General features: G+C 42.6%; 1 protein-coding gene across 1 annotated transcript in view; it reads left to right on the top strand.

Annotated features, from left to right (window-relative positions):
- The first annotated feature begins 9,435 nt into the window (after nucleotides 1-9,435).
- si:dkey-288a3.2 (protein phosphatase 1 regulatory subunit 37) overlaps nucleotides 9,436-24,894 on the top strand; it is a 34,534-nt gene continuing 19,075 nt past the window's right edge. The window contains exons 1-2 of the mRNA XM_056393924.1: nucleotides 9,436-9,601; nucleotides 13,065-13,165. Of these exons, the coding sequence (XP_056249899.1) occupies nucleotides 9,436-9,601; nucleotides 13,065-13,165 (267 nt within the window). The remainder of the gene's footprint in view (nucleotides 9,602-13,064; nucleotides 13,166-24,894) is intronic.

Here is a 24,894-nt window from a genome sequence, read left to right as displayed (position 1 = left end):
ATACATAACAACAGTGGCCACAGTCACAGATAAATTAGGTGAAAGGCAGTGTTTCTTTTAAAAAGAACAAAATTATATTTACAAAAAAGGGGAAACAGAATACACAGCATGATGTTTTACACTGGACTCAACACATTGACTCTACCCCTAAAAGAATGTCAGTGCAAGGTCCCAGATCTTAGCAAACACGTCATCCATCTTCATTGTAAAATTCTCAGTCTCTCCAAGTGATATACCACAAATCATATATGGGTCCAGAGTCCAGCTTCCACATTTGTAGAATTAGCATTACCATTCCAAATAAGTCAGACATTTTTTCACATTTATTGGGAGAGAGATAAAGAGGTAGTTGCTCCTAGAATCGCTTTATGAGCGTACCGTTAATGTAGGGAAACTTTTCAAAAAGATGGGTGTGCTTGGATGTAAAAGACAGGGTTCCCACAGGTCCTTAAAAAGTCTTAAATTAAAATCCGGGTAATTAAGGTCTTAAATTGTCTTAAATTTACCATAAATTTGCTGTAGGTATTAAATTTCCAGACGGTGGATGACCGTAAAACATAGTGTGTATTTGTTTAACTTAGTACAAATACCGTTGTAAATCAGAGATCTGCGATTAACAGCCGTTTTACGGTACGTCAGCGACAGACTGACGTCGGCCTGCGTGCAGCCAGTACGCACGGAGGTTGTCAAAGTGCGGTTCGAAAAGCAAAGATGGGAAAGTGCAATGGATGGAGGAGGATTCATTTAGGAAGTGGTTGGCCCCCACTGAAAATAACAATAAGGCAACGTGCAAATTTTGTAAAAAGACTTTTTCCTTAGGGACCATGGGTGTCAAAGCAGTTGAGGCGCATATGAACGAAGTTAAGCACCAGCGGTATGCGGCGGCAGCAGCTAGCCACAGCGGGGCCAGGCTAATCCCTGCGTTGTTCGGAGCACGAGCTAAAGATACAAATTCAGACGCCACCCCTCAGTCGGCTTTGAAAAGCTTCATTTTACCGCCAGAGATCCAAAAGGCAGAGGTACTGTGGGTTCTCCATACTGTGATGAGGCATAATTCAGCCACAGTTGCAGTGTGTGCTGACAGGCAAGGCACAGGAAGCATGTTCAGCTTTGAGTGATGCAGAAAGTCGAAAGTATTTATCTGTCAAATCAGCTGTGCTTAAAACTTATGAGCTTGTTCCAGAGGCGTATCGTCAGAGGTTTAGGTCTTGGAGAAAGGGGGGGAAGCAGTCTCACCTCGAGTTTGCTCGGGACCTGAACATCCATTTCAGTCGTTGGTGTTCCGCAGCAAAGGTGGAAGACTTTGAGGGTTTGTGTGACCTAATTGTGTTAGAGCAGTTTAAAAATTCTGTTCCTGGGCGTGTGGCTACCTATATTACGGAGCAGAAGGCAGAGACTGCGGCTGAGGCGGCAGCGTTGGCCGATGATTATGTGTTGATGCACCGGGGTAGTTTTGGTGAGGCCCGGGCGGGTTTTGGAAACAGGGACAGTGTGGATGTGGAGTCATCTAACCGTTATGGTAGACCTTTCTATGGGGAAGGTAGAGGTGGCAGCAATGTGCGTGATCCAGAGAAGGTTTGTCACTATTGCCATAAGCGTGGGCACTGGAAAGTGGATTGTCATTTGTTGAGAGCTAAGCTTAGAAATGCTGCTGTTGGTGCGCCTGTAAAAGGTGTTGGTTTGGCTGCACCTGTTCCTCCGGTGGTCACTCCTGTTGGTCCTGTGTCCTTGCCTGTAAACAATGTTTGTCCCGCTGAGTGGGATCCCTACCGGTCGTTTATCTCGCAGGGCTTCGTGGCCGTGGTAGGTGGTGGGGAGAAAGTGCCGGTGACGATTCTGAGGGACACCGGGGCTTTTCACTCATTTATTCAGGCTGGTGATTGTCACTGTCTGACAAGTCTGAAACGGGCAGTTCTGTTCCCGTGCGGGGAATGAATCTAAATGTGTGATCGGTTCCGGTGCACAAAGTGATGCTGCATTGTGACTTGTTTCAGGGGGAGGCTGAGCTGGCGGTCCGGCCCGCGCTGCCGATCCCGGGGGTGTCAGTCAATCTGGGCAATGATTTGGTTGGTGCTTGGGTGTGCGCAGACGTACCTCCACCTGTGGTGGTTTCGCCGGGGCCACTGGTGAGGTCAGAACCGGATGAGAATGAACGTGATGTTCCGAAGGCTTTTACAGCCTGTGTGGTGACGCGCGCCAAGGCGAAAATAGAATATGAGGTGGCGTCTCAATTAGATAAGAAAAGTGTTAGAAAAATTCTCCTTGCCTCTGTCTGCTTTTCCTGCGTCAGTAACTCGTAGTGAGCTAGTTGCAGTGCAGCAGGCTGACTCTTCCTTAAAACCGTTTTTTGAGCAGGTTCGGCCTGAGAGTGAGATGCGGGACAGCGCTTGTGGGTATTTTTTGCAGGACGCGCTGCTTGTGAAAAGGTGGGTGCAGCACGGTGGTTTTGTGGGGGATCCTGTATTGCAGATTGTGTTGCCAGCTAAGCTCTGTCAGCCAGTGTTGCGGGTTGCTCATGATGAGTCTGGTCATTCTGCTGTGAGGAAGACGTATGGTCGGCTGTTGAGGCACTTTTTCTGGCCTCGTATAAAGAGGGACGTGTCTGCGTTCATTAAAACTTGTCATACCTGTCAGCTGACCGACAAACCCAACCAGTTTTTAAAACCAGTGCCATTGTGTCCCATTCCTGCTGTCAACCAGCCGTTTGAACTTTTGACTGTGATGTGTCAGAGTACTCGTTACCCTGCCGCTTATCCACTGCGTACCATAACCACTCGCTCTGTTGTGCGGGCGCTCTCTCAGTTTATTTCCATCTTTGGTATTCCGAAAGTCATTCAGTCTGATCAGGGGTCAAATTTCTCCTCCCATATGTTCTCTCAGGTGTTGAAGCAGCTCCGTGTCCAGCACGTGCAGAGCTCTGCTTACCATGCTCAGAGTCAGGGTGCTCTGGAGCGCTTCCACCAGACCTTAAAATCCATCTTGCGTGCGTATTGCACTGAGTTGGGGAGGGATTGGGAGGAGGGTTTGCCCTGGTTGATGCTCGCGGCTAGAGAGGTGACCCAGGAAAGTACAGGGTTTAGCCCGATTGAATTGGTTTTTGCGCACACTGTGTAAGAGGTTCCCTGGCTGCGTTGGCGGATAAGTGGAAGGAGTCGCAGCCTCCTAAAAATTTGATTGATTATGTCAACGGTTTCCGACACAGACTTTATGCCGCTGGAGAGCTGGCTAAAGACAATTTGGCTTCTGCGCAGGTGAAAATGAAGCAGTTCTATGACCGTCAGGCTGAGTACCGTGTTTTTAGCCCTGGTGATCAAGTGTTGGCTTTGCTCCCTGTGGTGACTTCACCTTTTCTGGCTAAATTTACTGGTCCGCACACAGTACTCAAAAAGGTTTCAGAGCAGAATTATATTATTTCAACACCTCAGCATAGAAAGCCTACTCAGCTGTGCCACATTAACTTGCTTAAGGCGAGACACGGTAGGTGAAAACAGCGTTTTCCCAAGCGCTGATCAATTTTGAGATTTTGTGATATTTTGCTTCCTTTACATGTCTTCTTTCATGCTAGTAAAAAAAATATGGTCAAAATACACATTTAGGTGTTCATTTCACTCCACTTTTGTCTGTGATGCGCCTGTAGATTTCTCCTAAAGTCAGCTTTTTGAAACTGCGCGAGGCTCCGCCAGCCTCGTCTGTGCCCTGTCATATGTGGTACCGTTGGAAAGCTCTATTTCCCCTGCTAACGTCTGTCAGATCCAAATATGGGCATATCCTTTGTATTAGAAACCAATCATGAAAGTAGAAAGGCAGGTCGGAAGCTAAACTCAACATCTCATTGGTTGGTGACGGTTTCTGACAACGTCATTGGTTCAGAAGCGTCATGTGACTCGCTGCTGTCTCCCGCGGGGTTTTAGAAATGCCGGGCAAGCCGCGAATAAAGTCTTCTAAAAGAAGACAAAACCAACTAAAATACGCACGAAAACATCGGAGAAAGACAGATGAAGGAGAGGAGACGGGAAACCCGACTTATGTAAGTTCATCCGGCCGTAAATTGTCCTTACGACAAGGCAACGAAGGGGGAGACGAGTACGTGTCTCAGCAGTGGCTTGTCATTCACATTTCACGTCTGAATGAACTGACAAGTGATCTGATCTGTCTGGTGTGTGGGAACGCGGGCCTGAAAATAACAATAGATTCAGAAAACCAAGGCTTCTGTAGTAGCCTTCTGCTGGAGTGCGGTCTGTGTGAAAGCAGTGATCGATACAGAAAAGGTGTTTACACCTCCACTCGTCTCCACGCAGAAACGCGCAGGGATGTTGCGTTTGACGTGAACGTTAGGATGGTGCTGCTGGCACACGAACTTGGGCTGGGATATGCAGCGCTAAATAAAATCTCAAAAGTGTTGGGGATCCCTGGGCTTCACATAAAGACGTACCAGAGACACGACTAAAAAAGTGAAAGGTGTGTGACATTTTTGCATTGTGTGTATGTGTGTGTGATATTGATGAAATAATAATAAAACCTGACCAGACAAAGATAAGCAGCATCACACTCTACATTTATTTGGGGAAGTTGACTGCCAACAAGTGTAAAACCCTGCAAAATTATTACGGAGGAGTAATTCTCAATAACCTTGATCAGATGAAGGCAGCCATATGGGCATGTCTCCTTCATTCCATGTCCACTGATGACAACCCCCTGCTCACCAGGTGTGATCCCTCCTGCTGTTGGTACAGGAAAGCAGAGGAGAATGGGGAAACACCTGATAGCCATAAACGCCATGCTGGAAATTTTCGAGCACGAGAGGTGGGCAGGAAGCTGATTCCAGTGTACCACCGCATGTCCAGTGACAGCCTGCTACAGCGGATGCAGCATGGAGGCACTCAAAATGCAAATGAGTGTCTCAACTCCGTTATATGGGCGCGGTGTCCAAAAGCGGTGTTTGTGGGGAAAACCAGACTCGAGGCAGCAGCAAGTATGGCCATCTTCACTTTCAATGAAGGTGCCTCTGCCATGATAAGTGTAATGGAGAGGTTGTGGCTTCAGAGCACACATGTTACCATCAGTGCAATGAGGGAAACTGATACGCTCAGAGTATCAAAAGCTGAGGCCATCGCAACTACAAGTGCAAAGCGTAAGCGCATGAGTCTGGGCACAGCTAAAAAAGTGAAAAGACATCAGCTAGAGCTGGGCGAGGGACCGACATATGGAGCAGGCATGGACAACTAGCCTGGCATGACTGGCTGACATAGTTGTGCAGGACAGACAGGTGTGCGTGTGTGTGTGTGTGTGTGTGTGTGGGCGAAGTTTATACAGTGAATTATAAATGTAGATGATGAATGATTTAGTTGAAATAAGGATGTAAATAGGGCAGACATGCTGTTTTTCAGTAATATATTTCATTGTTTCATATGTTGATATGATTGGATTATATGTATTTCAAAAATTTAATAGATTTGTTTTATGTTAATACTTGGTTTCCAATAAAACTATATAGAATTTTACAATACAAATCTTTAAAGGCCGTTTTCTCAAAATGTGTTTTTTCTCACACTCTGAGCAAGAAATCTCCATTTCAGCAGCACAGACATACACCAAACTTTCCAGTTGTATTCCTAACTACATTCTGCAGATATTTACAGAAGGGATTGTTGATATCTCATTCAGAACCTGATTTATAGAACATTTTACACCTAAAAACATGTCGAAAATTGATTTTTTTGGACCGTTAACAGTTTTTTGTGATTTTTGGAGTGATAAAAAGGGATATCCAAAATCCCCTCTGTAAATACCTGTGCATCTTATATGTGAACAAAATGAAACAAGAATTTAAATCCTAGCTTCATCCAATGTTCAGATTTTTGTCCTGGAAATGTATGCAAAATCACGCATATTTAAGTAGATGATGCCTAATTTGCATATTTAAACATAAAATTACAGAAACGTTGTAATACAAAAAATGTTTGTCTTTATGTCAGAAATCAACTTGAGAAGTTTCATGGTGACATCTATTAGTTGAAAATTTTACCCTATTCACCTGTAGTGTCTCGCCTTAAACCGTATTACGCACGCACGCACTCTCGAGGGGCCGGGTGGTGCGCAGTTAGATGTTGTGGCCCATGCGATCTGTGCAGCTGGCCCAGGTCCGGTTCAGCCTCCTGCCTCACTGGGGTTGGAGGAGGATGGTTTAGACGCGGCGGACCATGCGTTGTTGAGCGGCCGCGTTGGCTAACCTGGATACATTGTTGGGGCACTTGTCGGTGGCGCAGCGAGCGGAGTTGGTTCCGCTGATTCAGGATTTCCCTTGTTTGTTTGGTGACACGCCTAGTCAGACTCACTTGTTGGAGCATGACAGTGATGTTGGGGAGGCTAAGCCCATAAAGCAAAGGTTTTATCGGGTTAATGCCGACAGACGCAAGCACTTAGATGCAGAAGTGAAATATATGTTAGAGAATGTCATTGCAGAGCCTTGTGCTTCCAGCTGATCTTCTCCGTGTTTGCTGGTTCCAAAATCAGATGGTACACCTTGTTTTTGTTCAGATTTTCGTAAACTGAACAGTGTCACTAAACCTGATTCTTTTCCTCTCCCTAGGGTGGATGATTGTATTGACTAGGTGGGCGCAGCGAAGTATGTGAGCAAGTTCGACCTGTTGAAAGGGTATTGGCAGGTTCCGCTGTCCCAGAGAGCGCGTGAGATGGCAGCCTTTATTACACCAGCAGGCCTCTACTCGTACACTGTCATGCCCTTTGGCCTTCGTAACGCGCCGGCCACATTTCAGCGTCTAATGAATTATGTTGTCGGTGACATGCAAGGTTGTGCGGTGTATTTGGAAGATGTGGTCATCTACTCCGACACTTGAGAGGATCACTTAGTGCGTATTGGGGAGCTGTTCGCCCGTTTGGCGGAGGTGAGGCTCACGGTTAATCTCGCAAAGTGTGAGTTTGCGAGGGCAACTGTGGCCTACCTCGGCCGAGTGGTGGGGCAGGGGCAGGGGCGTCCTGTCGATGCCAAAGTCCAGGCTGTCCAAAATTATCCTGTCCCAACAACCAAAAAAGAGTTGATGCGGTTCCTCGGTCTGGTGGGGTATCAACGGGGGTTTTGTCGGAATTTCTCCACTGTTGTAGCACCTCTTACTGACCTGCTTATTTGGTCTCCTGTCTGCCAGAAAGCGTTTGAACAGGTTAAAACTTTGCTGTGCTCTGCGCCTGTCCTCGCTGTTCCGCACTTTGACTGCCTGTACAAGTTGTATGTGGACGCCAGCTATGTAGGTGCTGGGTCTGTCCTCATGCAGGCTGATGATTTGGGGATAGATAAGCCCATCAGTTTCTTCTCCAAAAAGTTTAACGCTTATCAACTCAACTACTCTGTCATTGAAAAAGAGGCGTTGGCGTTGATTTTGTCTTTGAAACATTTAGATGTGTATGTTGGTGGAAGCAGTGCACTCCTTGTGGTCTTTACCGATCATAACCCACTGACCTTCCTAAATTCGTTGCAGTGTCCTAACCAGAGACTCATCCGGTGGTCACTGTTTTTGCAAGCCTATTGCTTCGATATCCGTTATATTAAGGGCTCTGACAACGTTGTTGCGGACGCGCTGTCTAGAGCACCCTAAGTTGTGACTGTTTGTGATTTGTAACATTGTTTCTCTCCATGAATCCCCTCTTGTCTCCCTCTGGCCTCTTAAATTGCTTCCTAGGCGTCAATAGGTTGCTGGTGTTGGAGTGAGGCGCGAGAGATGGTGGACTCTTGGGAGCAGGCGTCACTGGTTCATTCCAGACTGAGTGTAATTTATGGGATTTTATGGGTTCTCATTTGGGAAAAAACTGATCGTGAAGTAAATGGCAGTATTGTGACTCCTTTTTGAGGGTATGTGGTGGTTCTTTGTAGGGTTTAAGTTATTCGAAATTGTATTTGGGGATAGGTTGTTTTCTTGTGGGATTTTGATGGTTTATTTCTTTTTTTGAATGTAGTTATGTTAAGCTGGGTTTTCGGGGTTCACTTAAGGACCCCTGTTCCGTCATCAGCTGTCAGGCTGTGTTGTTGTGTTCATCTTGATTGTTAATTGGTCTGCAGGTGATTCGTGGGCAGAGGTGCTAAGCGGTAGTTGAAGACACCTGGGCCCGATGTCGCCACTACTATAAAGCCTCGGCTTCATTCTACCAGATCTCTCTCTCTCACCCCATTCATTTTTCCCGGCGTTGCTGTCTTTTGTTTTATACATCCAACACTTTCGCACACACACATTGCCTTCCACTCACTCACTCACGTACATTCACTACAGATTTACTGATGCTCACATCCCACCGTATTTTGCGTTGTTTAGGTGTTGATTTTGGTCTTTTGTTAAATAAATTCATCTTGATTGTTTATCTTGGTCTGCGTTTCCCTCCTTATATGTCACGGCCTTAGAGCCGGGTCGTGACAACAAGTACTAGAATTTTGTTGGTAGGCGGAGGCTTCCCATATTGATTCAATCCAGGACGCAGCATTTTATTTTTTAATACAGGTGGCGACCCTATTCAGCTGTTTGAAGAGCCGCAAAATCAGGTCGCCACCTCCTTACGCAGGCAAAAAATCCAGCGCGTTCGTATTCTTCTTCTTCGGCAATTTCGAATGGCTGTGCATGATGCACAGATTACGATACAGTGCCACTACATTGCCGTTGCGGCATACAGCTGAAATTGCAGTTACAAACGTCAAATCCACCGAGTACAGAGAAAACAAGTGTCAGGAGGCGGCATGAAATTTGACGGAGGCTTCCGCCTCCCAGTTCTCTATGCAGGAAAAAACCCTGTAGGAGGTTCAGACACATCTCAACTTTGGCGTGAACTTTCAGAAAATTTGAAACATGTCATCATGGCCACGATGATTTTATTGCAGCCAAAAACAAGAGAGGAGTTTGTGGTTCAGAATACCAAAACAGTAGCTAAAAGAGGCTAAAAAAAGCTGCAGAGCTGAGTTATAATATATAATAAAATATTTGAATAATATATTATATTTGTGAGTTTGTTACTATAACCGAGCCAAAGTTCAAAAAGGTGGACCTTTCTACCTGCCCATCTTATTGCCTGTATAGTACTGAATGGTGCTCTAAATGCTGAATTTGAATAGGCACATGTGCCGAGCCCTACCTGTTTTGAATGTGTCATTGGATCCAAATGTATTGGGTTTCACTTGCAACCCGGCGCACAACTCATGAATAAGATATTGTTTCTTCAGTGCCTTGTATTTCCAAAGAGCTGCAATTCACATCCAAGAAATGCCGTGTCTAATACTGTTTTTACATAAACTCTCGCGCACATTTCTGCTCCCTCTCTCAATTAGGATCAGGAACTGTTGCCATGGTTCCACAGAGGAGATACACTAGCTGTTGACACATCCAGCGTTTCCTGCTTTGAAGTTCAAATTCTGAAAACTCCTTGGTCCTGAACAAAGGGATGACCCGCTGTAGTGACAAAGAAAATGACGAGCAGAGCGATGATACCGCAGAAGAAGTCAACAAGAACCAGATGAAGAGAAGTAAGGGAGGAAAACATGTGTCATTCCCCCCTGATGAACAGATAGTATCTGGCTTTGCTGAACACAGGAACACTGACAGAAAGGGTAAGCTGCTGTTTAACTCTGTGTCTGGTCGAGTTGAATATAAATAGTGAAATTAAGATAATATATATAATATAAAGATAATATCATGATGTCATATTGGTGACCTCTGGATATATGTACAAAATTTTATAATATTATACACTGATTAAACAGACACCAAATGATTACAGTATATCTAATACTAGTCAGTTAAACTAATATTTTATTACTGTACAATGTTGGTTAACTGTTGTTTCTAAGATGTTACGCAGCCCCATGCAAATGCTATATGTTTTATACAAGCGAGATGGAAAGTGGGACAGAGAATAACTTGTAAAACCAGTACGATGAGGCAGGATTTTGATCTAGTAAATGAAAATAAGGTGGTCTTAAAGAAATATGACATGCATTGATTTCCATGACTGTGGCAGCCTGAAATAATGAAAAACCCTGTTTTGTTGTTCAGTTTCTCCTATCACTTTATTAAGCAAAGACACATTATTTTATATATTTTCTTTGTGCTGTTGGTGTTATGTTAGCACTAATTAGCAGGTATCAGTGTCTGCGCTCACCATATCTGGCTTGTTAACTCTTTAACCAGCTAATTAGTCAGCAAATGAATCAGCTTTGGGTTCACCCATAAGCAAGATAGCCAGCTGTGCTAACAATGCTAACAGGAACATATGGTTGCTACAGTTATTCCACTGGCATACACTGAGGTCTCAGCTCCAAACACGCCCCGCGTCTTTGTCCATTTTTGGATTAAATTTGGAGTTAGGGGCGGAGTTAAACACTGCCAAGATGGTGGGGGTGGAGCATGACCATGCTGTTAGGATAACCAGGTGCACAGAAAACACTGGGGACAAGGCACATCTGCACCTGACACCTCTTTACCACCTACACGAACAGATTGAATGTGAAAATGAGAGTGAGCTCTGATTTTGGAGTTAAATAAAGTGTTTATTGTGCTGTTAGAAGTTCATTAGGTGACAACAAGGGCTGGGTGATATAACGATAAAGATAATTATTGCGAAATGACTTTTCCTCGATAGAAATATAAGACTTGGTCGATACAACGTCGATCTGTCATGTTCCGACAGAAAACATGAACAGCCAATGATAATGAGAACTGCCTTTGCGCCGAACCAATCATGTGGCTGGAATAGATTTACAGCCACGTCAGGTTAAGTTGAGGCCCACAGCACAGAGCGTTGGAGTAGCAGCTGGTGCCGGCACACGTGCTAGTGTTTGGGCTACCGCAGCCGTGCCCACCTGTACGTCAGGAGTGGGAGAGGGATAAAAGAGAATGACGGCAGAAAATGTTAATGAAATCTCCAGCGACAACGTTACCGAAGAGGACACCCCAACGGACACAGCCCAAGTCTCTAAAGACGAAGATATCGTTGAAACGAAGGGTCAGAGGAATTGGGTAGTGTAGACATACTTCAGCTAATTAAAGTCCGATAAGAGGCAGAGTGGCGTGCACTGCAAATTGTGTCAAAAGCATGTTCCCACAAAGACAGTTAATACCACTAATCCTTTTTACCATCTGAAGCAGTGCCATCCTACAGAGCACGTACAATGCAAGACTTTACAGTCCCAGACGAAGCTTTTGATGGTCAGAGTTAAGATTTTAGTTTATAATATATGCCTATTTTATTTATTTGAAACACAGTTGTATAATGTTCTACACTATATTTGTCACGTTCAACTTCTGTCAGAAATAAATAATATTTAAACCAAAAATAACCTGATGATATCTTCACATCTCACTTAGGAGTAAAAGGGAACCTTTTAAGCTGGACAGAAATAGTGATTTGGTTTAAATCATGATATAGATATCGACTGATTTGAAAAACATTATCGTGATAAGATTTTTTTTCATATCGCCCGGCCCTAATGTGAACCAGTCAGTCCTGTGGCAGTGTGGAGCAAAGATTTAAAGGTATTCAATAGGTATTTAATATTCACTGCGACGATTGATTCATTAAAAATATGTATCAGAATATCAGAATATAATGCTTTTAGTCACCGATCACCTTAAAACCGATCACCACAGCATTGTGTGCTGTGTAGTGTAGTGTAGTCCCACCTTGTTCACTTCGCCGGCACGTGACAAGGTCCCCGAAACAAAACTACATGTTGGCCGGGTGGAACTTTTACAAAGTGTGTGAGACTGATTTAATGGACGCCATCTGTAGTGCATGCCAAAAATGATGGGTACCACCCGTGGATCAGCCACTCTCACTCATAGATGATCGTTATCGGTATCAGTGCTAAAAATGTGATTGTGTCATCCCTAGTATTCACCTCCGTGTTTGACTATTTTATTTAATTATGCCTCCGCGCCGGCGACAGCCAGAGCCTGACGCATATTGATTTTGGGTGTTCCATCTGTCCCATTCTCATGGACATGATATCTTAACACCTCGACAGAACTTCTTCAGATTTGGCACAAATGTTCACTTGGAATCAAGGATGAACTAATTAGATTTTGGTGGTCAAAGGTCAATGGTCAAGGTCGTGGTTACCTCACAAAACACAATTTTGGCCTTGTGAATATGATATCTCAGAAACACCTTGAAGGAATTTCTAACTGGACCACAGTATGAACTCATTCAATTTTGGTGGCTAAAGGTCAGAGGTCAAAGGTCAAGGTCAAGGTCAATGTGACCTCACAAAACAATATTTAGCCATAACTCAAGACTTCACGCAGAAATTATGACAAAATTTCACACAAGTGGTTAATATTTTCTATGACTGGATAAACAAGGATGTAACCTGAAACAGGAGGCAGACAACCACGCAGCAGTGATTCTAGTTTTTCGAATTGTCCTGCATGTTGAACTGACTGCGTTAACAGCTGTACATCATTATTCATAATTGTTTTGCATTGAGCATTTAAGGTTAATTGTGGGAGTGTGGTGGGCGGGATATGAGACACACGCCATGTGTGCAGTTTTATAAATATGTTTATTTTTTGGTGTGTGGTTTTTCTGTCTTCTGTGCACAAGGAAACTATTAGTATAGATCACAGTTTTACCCCATTTATGCATATGTTTGTTTTATTATGAATATAAATATATTGAACTAAAAATGTATGAAATGCGTTGGAGCTTTTTGAAGGATACACAGAGATCAAAACGTTTACATGTTTTAGTCATAAAAATCCTCTTTAGTCTCTCACATCTGGAATTTCTCATCCCATAAGGCCATGGTTGATAAATTGAGCTGCCTGATTGGTTGATTTATTGTTAGACAGACATTCATGTCCTTCTCACTTCTCACTGACTGCCATCTTCCCTGTAGTATACACGCACACACACACACACACACACACACACACACACACACACACACACACACACAGCAGAGTTTGCCGTATGGCATTTCTGTGCCTCTTAAGCACTTGTGAATGGTTGCTGGTGGCTCACTGGGACGCGCAGACATTAAAGGAGTGAATGATTGTATTCTTCTATTTTAGCTGACAGCTGCCTCAATCTGACAGAGGTAATGATGGCCTACCAGCAAAGCTGCAGCAGACACCAGGTCCAACCCAGAGCACACATCCTGCAGCAGCTCCAGGTACACGGCTTCACACATCAACGCTAGTTTTGTACATGTCAAACTGCATGAGGCGAGTGTTTCTGTTGGTTTACTGTTGCAGTGTGAGTTTCTGTGGGTGGAGTTGACTAAGTTTATGTATTTCACACAATGCATCCCTGAGGAAGGGAAACGTTTGAACTAAATCACATGGACTATAAAAGGGGAAGACTTGATTTAAGGTTAGGTTTAGGTTAAGGTTAGGTTTAGGTTAAGGTTAGGTTTAGGCAAGTAGTAGGTATGGTTATGGTTTAGGGTTAGGGTCTGTGTTTGTGTGTGTGTGTCCACTGTCTCCCTCTTTCCTGTTGCGCTCTTTTTGGATACTCCTCATCTCCCGTCTCAGATTCATGTCTGAGTTGCTGCAACAACAAGCACATTCTGCTTTTGGCTCCGATAAAATAAAACATGTTTGAAAAATGTTGCAGGGCCTGGAACAGCTCGCAGCGATGTCAAGACGTGTCTTAGAATTCGGTGCCAACTGAAGGGTTTTTAATCTCAGATCTCAGAAACGTGTCTGGTAACAGGCAAACTGGGCAAAAGTTGTGTGGTTTGTAATAATAAGATAAATGTTATTACAAGGCGTCTGTTCAGAAGTAACAGCCTATAGAGGGCCAGACTCTTGGCCCATTGATGCACATTTTTGCCGACTGTAAACATGGGGATGGTGAGGAGTCGCAGAACAGTTCAGCACCTGTTTCTGTCTCTACATGCCAGACAGGGACAACACACCCAATGACAGGTGGACTATGATTAGTGTTGCTAGGCAACCCAAATTTTTCTGACCCAAAACAGAATTGGGCACTGAAGAAGAACACTTGACCTTGTTTATCTATTACTTATTTATGCTTATTTTGCTTTTTGTTCATCTTTTAGCATCATTTTTTTTTTATTTCGGGAGGAGAGGTGTGACATGAAGGGTATCTTGCCCACACGACCACACATGTGTTTTATCCGGCTACATCCTCACTCACTCACTTTGCTGTGTTTACTCCTGACGTCCACACTACTTCAGATATTTTGAGCACCTAAAAACTGACACCCTTGGAAATGATGACATAGTCACCCACGGTTGCTCCCTGATTGCCAGCCTCGACTACCAGTGGTGAATACAACATGATAATGAAATACAAGTGTTACTGAATTTGTTGTCTTTGCTAGCAGCTGTTGTTCAGTTCAATTCTGCATTTTAATGCTACAGCTCTTACTTGTTCATTGTATTTTTTGCAACTAACCAACTGCAGAGTAGACAATCTGCTTCCTGTTTACACCGACCCATGCCCAGTGTATGTGATTGGTCATGTATGGGTTCGTTTTCAGGTCTGTTAGTCAGGATGGAGATTGATTGACTTGATGTATCTAACTCAGACTGTTGAAGCCTCTTATTAACTTTGTCCCCATCACTTACATTGAAGCACAATAGAAGGGGTTCTGTACAAACAACAATAATGATAATAGTAGGAACAACCATATTCAATAGGCACAAAGGCACCTGACTATTCTTTGAAGACAGACTTGAAAAATTGTGAACCTATCCTCTAACTTTATTTATTTGATGTATGCCTTTGTCCAAAGAGGATAATCCAAATCACAGCAGTGCGGTGACTGCTTTGTTTTGACATCACTAAGTTCCAGAAGTCCTGACGGCTGGTTTTAAGGCTCAGTTTCTGAATACAGGCTGTGTGCATTTCTCTGTGGACTGAGGCTTTGATACTTTCACAGTATTAATATAAAACCTAGACCTGCTTTATAATCAAACAACACATGGAAATCTGCCTCTATACTATATGGAGCTTTAACATTTTGTTTACTGTGAATTTTACAGGAGATAATTTTACCTTTTTTAAAGGCTTACGGAGCAAACAGAGACAATCTGAGGGTCTAAACTTCAACAGAGAGGGAAACCGGCCCAGCAAATTGAAATTTAAAAACGTGTGTGTAACCCTGTTCTTCTATGCAACATCAGCAACTCTGCTCAGAAAATAACTGTACTGTAACTGTAAATGATATTACAGCACCCAGAGAAAGGATCAATATCAACACTATAACCTGGTGCCAGGACCCAGAGAAATGTTCCACTCGCTCCCTCCTGCAGCATGTCAGAGGGAATCTGACACTCAACTTGAGATTTCATTTAAAACAGCAGTTTCATGCACAGTAACAGTAGAAGCTTACAGACACACATACATACCGACTGTGGAACAGCAGTACATGCATCCACACTAACTTTGACTCAGTGAGTATGTACACACGCACACACACACACGCACACACACTCTCATACTAAAATCCCCTGGATAATTTGAATCATGTGGTTCCATCAGCCTCCATCAGGCTCATTGCTGCAGCACCAACAGCAGCTCCACTCCAAACAAAAGGCTAAGAGCAGGTTAACTGTTACACACAGCTCAACCCAGTGTGAATGCAAATAATTCACAACTATAAACAGCAGCACACACACAGGATGATGTGTGTGTGTGTCGCTTATTAATTAATAGATATTTATCATAGCAATGATGATAATCTATTTTCTGTCTTTTAGCAATTCTTACATTTTTTTTTTCTGTTGCATTGTTGTTCATGTTCCACAAACACATTAACTGTTACACACATTTATGAAGCGTAACATAAAAGTGCTCGTCTTGAAAGAAAAGACTTACAATTATAAGATGAATAATTTTATAAATGACGGTGAGATTTTGTGTGCCATTGAAGTATCAACCTCAACCAACACCGAATAAGCAAAACCTGCAGTTCCTCTAATGACCACTAGAGTCTGGCTCCAACACAATCAATCCCCATAGACTCCCATGTTAAAATGTCCAACTTTACAGCAGAAATAAACATGTTCACAGCCTGGTACAAAAACAGTTTGGGTCTCTAGAGCTAATTTCTTCCTTCATGACACCTGTTTATATAACTCACCTGTTTACATTTTATTAAGGCTTCAAGTTCTGCATAATTGAGGGTGTGGCCTCTTTGAGTGACAGGTGGGTGAGTGTATGCTTGCAACAAACTGTCATGCACTGAAGTCTTAGCTTCACACAAGCCCCACCTCTTTGTCCATTTTTGGATTAGCTGGGAGTTAGGGGTGGAGTCAGACACTGCCAAGATGGCGATGGTGGAGCAGCTCAATCTGTGCTTCTAAACTGCTCTTCAGAAACCTGTGGGTGACGTCACAGAGGCTACGTCCATCTTCATTTACTGTATGTGGTAGCATTATACCCATATCTGTCTCTTGGCTGCAGTGTACCTCACCATCATCAATCTATGGGATCAAATTATGGCCACCGTGCTAATTTTCCAGAGCTATGTGATAATCTGTAGTCCTTCATTCTTCTATGAGATTTAAGAGTCTGAGGGAATAAAGGGATCTACCTAAGGCCACATGGCCTCGCTGACATAGATCTTTTGTTTCTGTTGTTTTCCATAAGAAAAACGTATTTGTGGCAAAAGGGCCATAGACTTAAGTTAAGAGGCTCAGTGGCCCCTAATTTCAAATTTTAACCCTGTGTCATTTTCCTACATTTCACTGTTGGACTGAGCATTTCACTTTTATTTGTCGCAAACAGACAGAATAGCCACTGCACAGACGTTAGCTGTAAGCTAGCACCAATGACTGTATGTAAAGATGGACAACGCCTCTCCACTTCCTCCCACCATACAAAAATGAAACCAAAATATATCAGATACGGGTGCTGCCATCCTGTGCTGGTGACATCATTTGGAGCTAGAGTCTGCAAGAAGTAATTGGTTGGTGGAGCTACAGTATCGAGGTCCCACCCATACACCCACAGCTGTCAATCATGACGTCACACTCCCGTTTCACAGCGATGCTTTGGCTTCACTTTTGCGGAGCTGCTATGTTGTCCATCTTTATACACAGTCATTGGCTGGTAGCAGGAAGTCCTACACACTCCTACTGTTTCTGCCATTTTGGGTTATAAAACCTGGAGAAATAGTTTCCACTGAAGTTTAGATATTGTTCATCCCAGTTTGTGACAACCAGGTGAATTTGCTTCTATAACTGTGCCCACACTCGTCTTTACATTGACTTGGTTTTCTATTGCGCTGTCCAAAACCTGTCTCATATTCTGTATGAGCACACCTAGAAAAAAGCCCTGTGATTGTTTTAATTGCTTATTTTCTCTTTATAATATTCAACATGACAGACAATAAAAGAAAACCATGATATATCCACAGTATATGGGCAGAAATATATTGGTCTCTAATTGTGAACACATACATCACAGTTGCACTTGTAAACTCTAGTTTTTTCTCTGTGACTCTCTCTCACACACACACACACACACACACACACACACACACACACACACACACTCACACACTCTCACTGTCTCTCTCCAATAAAATAAACTCACTTATTCTCTCTTAGCCACACACAGTCTGCCATTTATAATTCATTTTATGTACATACTTACTTTACTTGGACCAGCCATGTTAAAGCACGCTGCCCCCCCCCACCCCCCACCCCCCCCTCCCACTACCCCCTCTGCATAAATTTCACTTGAGATCAAGGGGAATTATTTGTGGAAAATTAGAGACTTAGCAGTGCTTACATTAAGCATACAGCCGGCGTATTATCTCTGAGGTGCTAATGAACCCAGTTGCATTGGAAACAAATGTAGGTGGTCCTCCTGAAAGAGTAAAATATGTATGGTTAAGCATTAGCTAAGAGGGGCAATATTTAGACCAAAAGGGCTGCATGCGAATGAATTCATAATAAGACGACGCAAAACGCAAAGATGAACGCCTAAAGAGCAAATTTATTAAATTAGGTCTTTTCAGGCAAGGGGCGATTCCCCCGAGGACCAGCACTGAAGACTATTTAAAGCTTTTTTTATTGCACCCTTGGGCCCCTTTTCACTCCTTTGAAATGTTGTAAGTGGATAAAACAGTATTGCTGTTGGTGACATTTTCATAGGAGTGGTAAACAATAATAGGCTGGAGCCAGCGGGGTCCAAGGCCGCCATGCTTAAACTCTGTGATGTCACCGTGCCAACTGTGAGGCCTGTGTGTGCTTCACTCTGTGGTTATAGAGGTAACTGAGAAGATCACACAGCTGCTGATGATGATGATGACGACTTATAAAAACAGAGATTTACCTGTGAAAGACACGAGGAGCTAATACAGGTGGGACCATGAGGTTCACCTTTCCTCAGGGGGAGAGGACTATTTCCTGATTGGCTGATCAATCTTTAAATAAAATCAATTATATTAAAACTGAAAACAGAACAGCAGACACAGCTGCAACATAATGAATCAATGTCTATCTGTTTATCTATCTATCTATCTATCTCTCTCTCTATCAAGAGAGAGAGAGAGAGATTATCTGACTAATAGTACCAGTCAAACGTTAGGACACACTTTCCCATTTAAATGAATCAGAAAGTGTGTCCAAACGTTTGAATGGTACTGTATATAAATGTAGGTATACAACAAATATGATGTGATATTAAAAACATTATTATTATTATTATTTAAACATTATTATGCATTTGTTTGCAAAAGCTGTTCCACTGTTTATAACCGAACTGTCTCCTTCCTAAAACTTTTATTGCTAATCTTTTAATTTTGGATGAAATAACAGAGAGAAAATAATTGTAATAAGAGACATCAGAGCAAAATGTCAAATTTGTTGACCGAAACATTTTCACAAAATCACAACAGAAATCTGGTGAAAGAAACGAGAATTTATCAACTTCACGTCGCTTCTTTTATCATTTATCCAGGTACACTCTTGATCCCGTATGAATTTTGATCACATGCTTCAGTTTGTGTGGCGTTAAAAGAGGCAGATTGGCTCAATATTCCTTCCTCCCTCATGTGCTCAGGGTTATTTATTGATTTATTTCTTTCCATTTACAGAAGGGGGAAAACTGTTGTTTCTGGGCTTCCAGTGAAGTGTTTTCCAACCCTCCAAACACAAAAGGATTCTGAATCAAGCAAGCTTTGACTATGAGTTTGTATTCGTTCCATGATGTTTGGAGAATAAGCTCGGAATTAGTTGCATGTTGGCAAATCTTCTAATGAATAGCTTAGTGGTTGTTTCCCTTGCAGATTATTCAGTTGAGTGGACTGAAGAGAAATCAATTACCACAACTTAACTTTCATTATTTATCCTGCAGCCAGGGAAAAACGGCCTTACATGACAATGCACCTCTCTGAAATTCACGGGGTCAGATACAATTCCTACAAATATTATTTTCCTGGGATAAATCCCTCCAAGGAGGAGGAGGAGGAGGAGGAAGGGGGAGGAGGAGGGGGGAGAAAAGAGAGAATCCCTCCAGAAATGAAAAGACAAGAGAAAATCTGTTTTTGCAGACCACCGCTGCTTTCTCAGCTCTTTTGATTAGCATTAATGTTGCACTGCGGAAGTCTGCTGGCACAACTGTTATAGCTCCCTCCACACACGCACACACACGCACACACACACACACACACACACACAGAGTACACAGAAAGCTATATCTCTCCCTGCCTGCGTAATTGTAAAGGGAACATTTTTTTTCTTTTAAATTAAATGCATGCTGATTGTTATTGCACCCCCCCCGTGTGTGGAATAGTCGGCAGCGAGGTAAATGTCACTAAGTAAGTGCCACACTATTTTCCGTGGTGGTTGTTAGCAAGGTTTTGCATGCGAAATAAAGGCAGAGAGAGGAGGAGGAGGAGGGAGAGGAGGAGGTGGAGGAGTGCTCCTGCATGTGTCTGAATGTGAGGGCTTATCAGGAACCAGCGGGGGGACTGGACATATGTCGCTCCTCTCATTACAGGCCGAGACGGCGTAACGAGGTGGTTAGTGGCGCATTTGAAATGGTGTACAGCAACGGCCGCGACAATCACATAGGGGGGGGGGGGGGAGATAAAAGAAGTGGGGAGTATGGGGTCGGGATGAGGATCACCATGGACCTAACCGAGTCCAGTCTGTCACTGAGACACACACACACACTGTCAGCCACAACATGCTTTATTTAAAACACACATTGTAGCTGTACATGATGTGGCTTTAACGCCGTGTGGGGAAACAGCATGCATAAGTGAAAAAGGATAAAACCTTGTCTACATGTAAAAGAGTCTATTTTACATCCTCTGCCTCTAATTGAATTGGAGCAGGAGCAGTTAAAGTGAAAGGCGTGTGTGATGCACTATTGGTGGTGCACTATTAGGCTGAATTGAATTTGCACGGTCGGATGGTCGCACAAGTAATATGAGAGCTTTTGTAAGTATAATATTGAAGAGCTGGACTCAGTGACGGGTTCACACAGGAGAGACGCCCTGTGACCACAAATCACCACATTTAAAAAAAAAAAAAAAAGTACCACAAATTACAAAACAACAAAAAGTTCAGTCAAAGTTTCCTGATGATTTTTTCTCTTCCTGCACTGAATCCTAATCAGATGTGAACTGCTGAGACACACTGATTTGAAATTGATATTTTCACATCTTAACGTCATGAAGAATCCATGTGTCTATATGTATGTGTGATTTTCACGTTTTAAATGGAGCCTCCTCAAGTGATTAACATGTGAAATGTGTTTCACATGATATGACTGATTCATATTTATATAAATTATACATTGAATCATCGTATGACTCCTCCCCCCTTGCTTTTTATTTTTTGTCTGTTACATTTTTTAATAGTTGTGAAAATTTACTCCTCTACATATGAGGTCATTGTTATCATCTCTGTGTTGACACTGATTGATGCACTTTGGCACTTTTGTGGTTTCAGTTGTTTTTAGGATTATTTATTTTAAATAAATGGAACCAAATGTTTGTGCCAGAGAACAAACCCTGTTGATGCAAGACTCCCAGAATCGCTCAGCACAGACGTCCTCCTCTGTCAGACTGCTTTTGGTAAACACTGCTGTTAGAAAGAGTGAGACGACGGCTTATTTTAGAATGCATCACACACATTTTCTGAATGTGCAAAAAGCGTAAATTTATTATGGTGGCCAGCTTGTTATTTTAATACATGTTATTCTAAATATTTCTCATGTGCACATTCGAATAACTGCACAATCACCCGTCTCTCTGTTTCCTCCGATGTTAGGGATGATGCCATCATATAGAAGAAAAAAAAATAAAACTTGAATGTGAAATTCAGCAGGGAGTTAAATGAACAAAACAGTCAAACTCACAGATCAGACAGCAGAAGCTCTGTGGCTGTACGACGCTGCTGTTCACACACACACACACACACACATACAAACACACACATGAATGTGTACATTATTTTTGAGATCAACCATTTAAGGGGACAGTGTATTTTACACAAAGTGGCATTAATTAAGTCACTAAATGCCCGCTATCATGTATTTCAAAAAGCGCTGCGGATGAACAAAAGCGGCAACAGTGGCGAATACTGTGAAAGTCAATTAGAATTTTATGTACATTTTTAGATCTCCCTTTTTTTTAAATGATAAATGAAGTTACTAATTTTGTCTGTGCTCTTTCACACTGCAGCTTTAATTGCTAATTGTTAACAGCGAATGAATATATTTGCATATTAATTAACTCCCAATTTACATTTTTAATTTGCTGCCTTCAAAGGGTGTGAGATAAAAGGTCGTGTTATTTTAAATAATTTATCCTTTATTGCAGAAAAGATGCTGAAAGGAAAATGTGGGGGTGATTTTTAACCCCTAAGAGCTCTGAAAATACATGTTAAAAATACATATATATATATATATTTATATATATATGTATTTTTGTCAGTTAATTAAATGGGCTAAGAAGAGAAATTGTGCACTGAAACAGTTTTTAATACAAAGCCACCCGCAGAGGCAGAGCAGCTGTGGACGGCTGAGTGAAGAATAGTGAATGCACCAGAGATGACTTCTGTGGAAGTCAAGTTTGGAAACCAGATCCCCCCTCTCTCTCTCTCTGACTCTCTCTCTCTCTCTCTCTCTCTCTCTCTCTCTCCGTCTTTTCCTGCTGCCTGCGTGTGTCTCAGAGAGAGAGCGTGAGAGGGAATGCTTTTCTTTTTATCACTCCGTTTTGTCCTCTCTCCCTCCTGACACATCAATTGATTTGGCAGCCGGCGTCTTCAGTTTCCGTCTTTCACCACGAGGCAGCGGCGAGCGGAGAGGGAACGAACAAGTTCAGAAATTCATTAAGATGAAAAACAGCCGCCACTGTATTCCTTGTGAGGAGGACGAAGTGCTTGCGTGTGTGTTTCTCCCTCTTTCTCTTTCTCTTTACGTGTGTGTGTGTGTGTGTGTGTGTGTGTGTGTCATATGGGTAGCCAGCCAGTTGCTTGCACATTCTCACTGAGTATCATCCGTTGGCTCGGTGCCACAAACAAACCAGTTTCACAAACAGTCGCCAGCCGGACGCCAGCACACCTTTTTTTTTTTTTTCCTTCTGTAGTTGTTGCAGTGACAGAGAGAAAAATTCAGAGGTGACAGAAACGCATACAAAGACTGTGAAATAGACCAAGGTATAACCAACCCAAACATGCCTTCGCTCCAGCTGGGATCTCACGGTCTGAAGGGGGCGATGCAGTGGATGCATGGAGTAAAAATAAATGATTACAAATACATCAACCGGACCATGAATCATTTTAATTTGTTATAGTGTTGGTATCAAACTAATTAAAGAAAATTAATCAAACTCAGGTTAGTTGAAATTATATCTCCACTCCTTCCTTTGTATATATATGAAGCAGTATATGTTACACATATATACATCCTGCACATACACACACATTCCCTCACAGTGAGTATGTGCATGTAGATACATCTGTGCATGAGTATGTGTGTGTGTGTGTGTGTGTCAGTTAAGATGATTACAGGGGGAAATTCAACCACCTCTACCAATTACACACCAGCCTCTTGTATACATAAACAGTGCAATTTATGTCCCATTGATCTGCCTAATTCTTTCAACAGGAGCACATTATGGCCGCTGTCCTTTTGTCTCCCGCCTTGCTCCGCACTCTGCAGCACCAGAGCCGAGCGCATGGAGCCTTCCAAGTTCCTTTTGTACTCCCCGTGTCCCTTTGAACAATGAATCATATTTAGCAACGACAGAAGGAAAACGAGGCGCCTCTTGCAAAACAAGAAAGCGGCAATTCAGCAAGGCAGCCAAGACGAGTCGGTGCAGAGTGGAGAGTGAGGGTTTCACTGGGGTGTGGAGGTGAAGGACGGGGGCCAGATGAGTCTCTGCGGGGCCCCAAGCAGAGGGGGACACCCCAACGAATAATTGTTTTATAGTCTTTTAATGTTTAATATTATGAATGCAGGAAATGTGGTGTAGCTTAAAAGATATTGAAGTTCCTAACAGCTCGGTTTCAAACCTTGAGTTTTTCTGTACAATGCTTAAAAAAGAAAAACTCAAAAATATTAAAATAACTTTGAACTATTTATAAAAAAGTTTAACAATGAGAAACTTCCATCAGGACTTTGTAGGTGTGGTTTCAACTGCTTTCATTGATGACATTAGCAAACAATCCAGAATCGCTTCGATTCAAATCTTGGTGAATCTTGATTGGTGCTTAGAAGTCTGTGATGTCACCTTTTTTCCAGCTGAGCCCCACCCACTTGAGACCAAGTGAGAAAAACGCTAGGGTGAAACCTGTGTGTCAAGGAAGCTGATTGGTCGATTGAACTCCTGTCAGGACTTGAGTTCAAAACAGGGATGAAAACAAACTTAAACACATACAAGTATAAAAGAAACCGGGGAGACCTGAGAGCTGAATGGTCGAGACGCACACCACATGGGCTCAACCCGTGTCATTCCGCTTAAAACGGCCAAAACAATAACTTTAAGTTTGAAAGAAATCACAACAAAAATCAAAAACAAGAAAAGAAAATAGTTTTTCAGGACAAGCACAGTATTTTCCCTTACAAAACAATCGTTTACCGTGTTTAATATCTTCATTGTAATGTGTAAACCAGCTCACTACAGTTAAAATCAGTCAAATAAAGTAACACGAGACAGTGCTCAGTATGGCTTCCTTCAAATGAACAGAGGGAAACCAAAGCGACTTCACTGTTTTAATTTGCTCACTTTTGGGGCCCCCTGGTGGATGAGGGGCCCTTAACTGAAGCTTCCACTAACTGATATTTTATGCTGATATCCAGTCTCCCAAAACCTGACAATTAATTATGCTAAACCAAAATAAAGGGTCATTCAAATCTCACAGAAATGTGTTTTTATAGTTTAATCCTAAATTGAAACCAGACTCATTAGATTGTTTCAGGGTTAGCAGCTGTTGACCTCCGCCTGCCCTGATGAGTGATAAGAAATATTTATATATCAACATTACAAGAGGAGAAACCTGCTTTTATTCATAAAAAAGTCAGCTGTATTTTAGCCCCAGTGATCCCTGTTACTGAATCTCTCCCTACAATCATCTATAAAATCCTCTCTGTCTCTGTTTTTCTTGTCAGTGAAAAAAAAAAAGAAAAAGAAAATCTGTGTTTTCCACCATCCGCACAAATCTGCCACCTCCGGTGATTGATGCAGTCAAATTAGATGTATGTGGAACAGTGGCTCTGGCAAATGAACACATCAACTGATGACCAGCTGTTTCTAATTATTATACACTGGTTAATTAGGACGCCGTGTCACCATCAACGGCGGCGGTAAACTGTGTGAAATTTATAATTCATGCTCTGGCGTCCAATAAGCCTCCCTGATCAAACCGGTACAGTGTGGCATGGATGGAGAGGCCGTGCGGAAAGAGA

Source organism: Seriola aureovittata, chromosome 13 (genome assembly GCF_021018895.1).
Source record: "Seriola aureovittata isolate HTS-2021-v1 ecotype China chromosome 13, ASM2101889v1, whole genome shotgun sequence".
In the NCBI taxonomy this organism is placed as follows: domain Eukaryota; kingdom Metazoa; phylum Chordata; class Actinopteri; order Carangiformes; family Carangidae; genus Seriola; species Seriola aureovittata.
The sequence above is the reverse complement of the archived record's forward strand: the minus strand, read 5'-3'. Positions and strand labels throughout refer to the sequence as shown.